The sequence below is a fragment of the Corvus brachyrhynchos genome, unplaced genomic scaffold, assembly GCF_000691975.1.
Source record: "Corvus brachyrhynchos isolate BGI_N302 unplaced genomic scaffold, ASM69197v1 scaffold482, whole genome shotgun sequence".
Lineage (NCBI taxonomy): Eukaryota > Metazoa > Chordata > Aves > Passeriformes > Corvidae > Corvus > Corvus brachyrhynchos.
In genome coordinates this window covers 4150-7551 of record NW_008236639.1, presented here as the reverse complement: position 1 = coordinate 7551, position 3402 = coordinate 4150, and the positions used below count along the sequence as shown (strand labels likewise).

Genomic DNA, 3402 nt, shown 5'->3' with positions numbered 1-3402 from the left:
GGTTGGAGGAAGCTTGGGGGAGGGGGTGGTGGTTGTGGTTGTGGGTGGGATAAGGTGTGATCCGGTCCTGTGCCATGCCCATGGTCCTGTGGCATCGCTGGAAGTGTCCCTGGACAGGGCTTGGAGCACCCTGGCACAGTGGGAGGTGTCCGTGCCCATGCCAAGGTGTCCCATGGCCGTGCCAAGGTGTCCCATGGTCACATCCCAGCCCTGGAAGTGCCCCTTGGAGCACCCTGGCACAGTGGGAAGTGTCTGTGCCCATGTCCATGTCCCATTCCCATGTCCCTGTCCCATGCCCATGCCAAGGTGTCCCATGCCCACGTCCCATCCCTGGCAGCATCCCTTGGAGCACCCTGGCACAGTGGGAAGTGTCCCTGCCCATGCCAAGGTGTCCCTGCCCATGCCAAGGTGTCCCATGTCCCTGTCCCATCCCTGGAAATGCCCCTTGGAGCACCCTGGCACAGTGGGAGGTGTCCCTGCCCATGCCAAGGTGTCCCATGCCCACGTCCCATCCTTGGAAATGCCCCTTGGAGCACCCTGGGATAGTGGAAGGTGTCCCATGTCCCATGCCCATGTCCCTGTGCCATCCCTGGAAATGTCCCTGGACAGGGCTTGGAGCACCCTGGCACAGTGGGAGATGTCCCTGCCCATGGCCATGCCCATGCCAAAGTGTCCCATGCCCACGCCAAGGTGTCCCATGGCCACATCCCATCCCTGGAAATGCCCCTTGGAGCACCCTGGCACAGTGGGAACTGTCCCATTCCCACATCCCATTCCCACATCCCTTTCCCATTCCCACATCCCTGCCCCATCCCTGGCAGTGCCCCCTGGAGCCCTGGCACAGATGAAGTTCTCCCTGCCCACCCCAGGCCTGGCACCAGAGGATTTTTAATCTCCCTTCCAACCCGACCGCTCCCGGATCCTGCAATCCCAAGGATCCGGGCCTGGGCACCCGTTTTTGGGGCAGAGCAGAGGAGGGGATTTTGTGCCATCCTGCCCTGCCCAGCCCTCCGTGGGCACTCTCCAGGCTGCCCCAGCTTTGTCCTGGGCTAATCCTGCCCGCCTCCGAGCCAATCCCACCCGGCTCCGAGCTGGCTCCGACTCCTTCTCCGCCTAATTGACTTTCCTGGGTTTATCCTATTTATAGTCCCTGCCGTGCCAGCTGCACTCCGGGATTAGCTGGGCACGGGGGCAACCCCATGGGCACTCTGAATCCCGGGAGAAATCGCCCAGAACGGGAACCCCACACGGGTAAAATGTGGGATTTGTGGCCATTCCCATCGAGGCGAGCTTTTCTGGGATGATCCCATCCCATTCCCAACCCCAAGGGCACTCAGGGGCTCTGAATCCTGGGATAAATTGCCCAAAACTGGAACCCCACACCCCTAAAACTCGGGATTTGTGGCCATTCCCACCAAGGCCAGGTTTTCTGGGATGATCCCATCCCATTCCCAACCCCAAGGGCACTCAGGGGCTCTGAATCCTGGGATAAATTGCCCAAAACTGGAACCCCACACCCCTAAAACTCGGGATTTGTGGCCATTCCCACCAAGGCCAGGTTTTCTGGGATGATCCCATCCCATTCCCAACCCCAAGGGCACTCAGGGGCTCTGAATCCTGGGATAAATTGCCCAAAACTGGAACCCCACACCCCTAAAACTCGGGATTTGTGGCCATTCCCACCAAGGCCAGGTTTTCTGGGATGATCCCATCCCATCCCATTCCCAAGCCCAAGAGCACTCTGGGGCTCTGAATCCTGGGATAAATTGCCCAAAACTGGAACCCCACACCCCTAAAACTCGGGATTTTTGACCGTTCCCTACCAAGGTGGGGCTGGGGGATTTTCTGGGATGATCCCACCCCATTCCCACCCTCCTCACCCATAGGAATGCCCGATCGGGATATTCCTCTTCTTGGGGCAATGCTTGAACGCACCCCAAGGGCACTGAGGGGACTCCAAATAACCCAAAAACTGGAACCCCACACCCCCAAAACTCGGGATTTTGGGGTGTTCCCTACTAAGGAGAAGCCGGAATTTTTCCTGGGATGATCCCACCCCATTCCCAACCTCCTTTTCCATAGGAATGCCCGATCGGGATATTCCTCTTCTTGGGGCAACGCTTGAATGCACCACATTTAGGAGCTCCAAATCCCAGGATAAATGGGATAAATCCCCCAAAACTGGAACCCCACACCCCTAAAACTCGGGATTTGTGGCCATTCCCACCAAGGCCAGGTTTTCTGGGATGATCCCATCCCATTCCCAAGCCCAAGAGCACTCTGGGGCTCTGAATCCTGGGATAAATTGCCCAAAACTGGAACCCCACACCCCTAAAACTCGGGATTTGTGGCCATTCCCACCAAGGCCAGGTTTTCTGGGATGATCCCATCCCATTCCCAAGCCCAAGAGCACTCTGGGGCTCTGAATCCTGGGATAAATTGCCCAAAACTGGAACCCCACACCCCCAAAACTCGGGATTTTTGACCGTTCCCTACCAAGGTGGGGCTGGGGGATTTTCTGGGATGATCCCACCCCATTCCCACCCTCCTCACCCATAGGAATGCCCGATCGGGATATTCCTCTTCTTGGGGCAATGCTTGAACGCACCCCAAGGGCACTGAGGGGACTCCAAATAACCCCAAAACTGGAACCCCAAGAGGGTGGGGGCGGCGCCCGGGGGCGGCGCGGAGCTGCAGCCGTGTCCGGCCAGATCAGGAGCCACCACCTCATATCCCAACTTGGAAAAAAATTCCAGCTGCTCCTTCCAGATGTCCAAAGAGCCGCCCACGCCGTGGATGAAGAACAACACCACATCTCCGTGCGTGCCCTTGCAGCTCGTGATGCGCTTCTTGCAGTCGATGCTCACCACCTTCTTAGGTTTGCGCTTCCGACGCTTCCCGGCCGCCGCCGCTCCCTCCTTACCCGGAATTCCCGTTGCATCCGACATTTCCAACTCCACGGTGCTGTTGGGATCGCCGGAGGCGTTGTGGCACTGCAGGATCTCGGAGCGCACGGCGTCGCCCAGGTTCTCGATGAGCAGCTGCCCGTTGCGGTAGAGCGTGATGCGGCGCTTGCAGTGCACCGTGCCGCGCTCCGTCGTCGCCGTCGTCTCCTCCGGTTCCTCCGGGAATTCCGGACGTTTGGGAATGTTGTGGCGGATCCGGAGGATTCTCCCGGGTTTCACTTCCAGGAAGGTGTAGCCGTCGTCGGATTCAACGCTGTCCAGAGGCCCCACGGCGTTGGGGGTCTTGCCCAGCAGGCAGCACAGGAGCCCGTCGGCGATGCTGGTCAGCATGGTGATCCCTGGAAAAAGGGGGGAAATCGGGGATTTGGCCCCAATTCCGGCAGCGGGAGGAGCGGTGATGGTTTTGTTGCTGTCCCAGTTTGGGGCTGGCTGGGGG

The 3402-nt window shown here is 59.1% G+C and overlaps 1 protein-coding gene across 1 annotated transcript in view; it reads right to left on the bottom strand.

The window, feature by feature from the left end:
* Positions 1 to 3368, bottom strand: part of ABHD8 (abhydrolase domain containing 8) — a gene marked incomplete at its 3' end in the record, with an annotated part of 6058 nt that extends 2690 nt beyond the window's left edge. The window contains exon 1 of the mRNA XM_017726678.1: positions 2554 to 3368. Coding sequence (XP_017582167.1) covers positions 2554 to 3296 — 743 coding nt within the window. The remainder of the gene's footprint in view (positions 1 to 2553) is intronic.
* Positions 3369 to 3402: the final 34 nt, after the last annotated feature.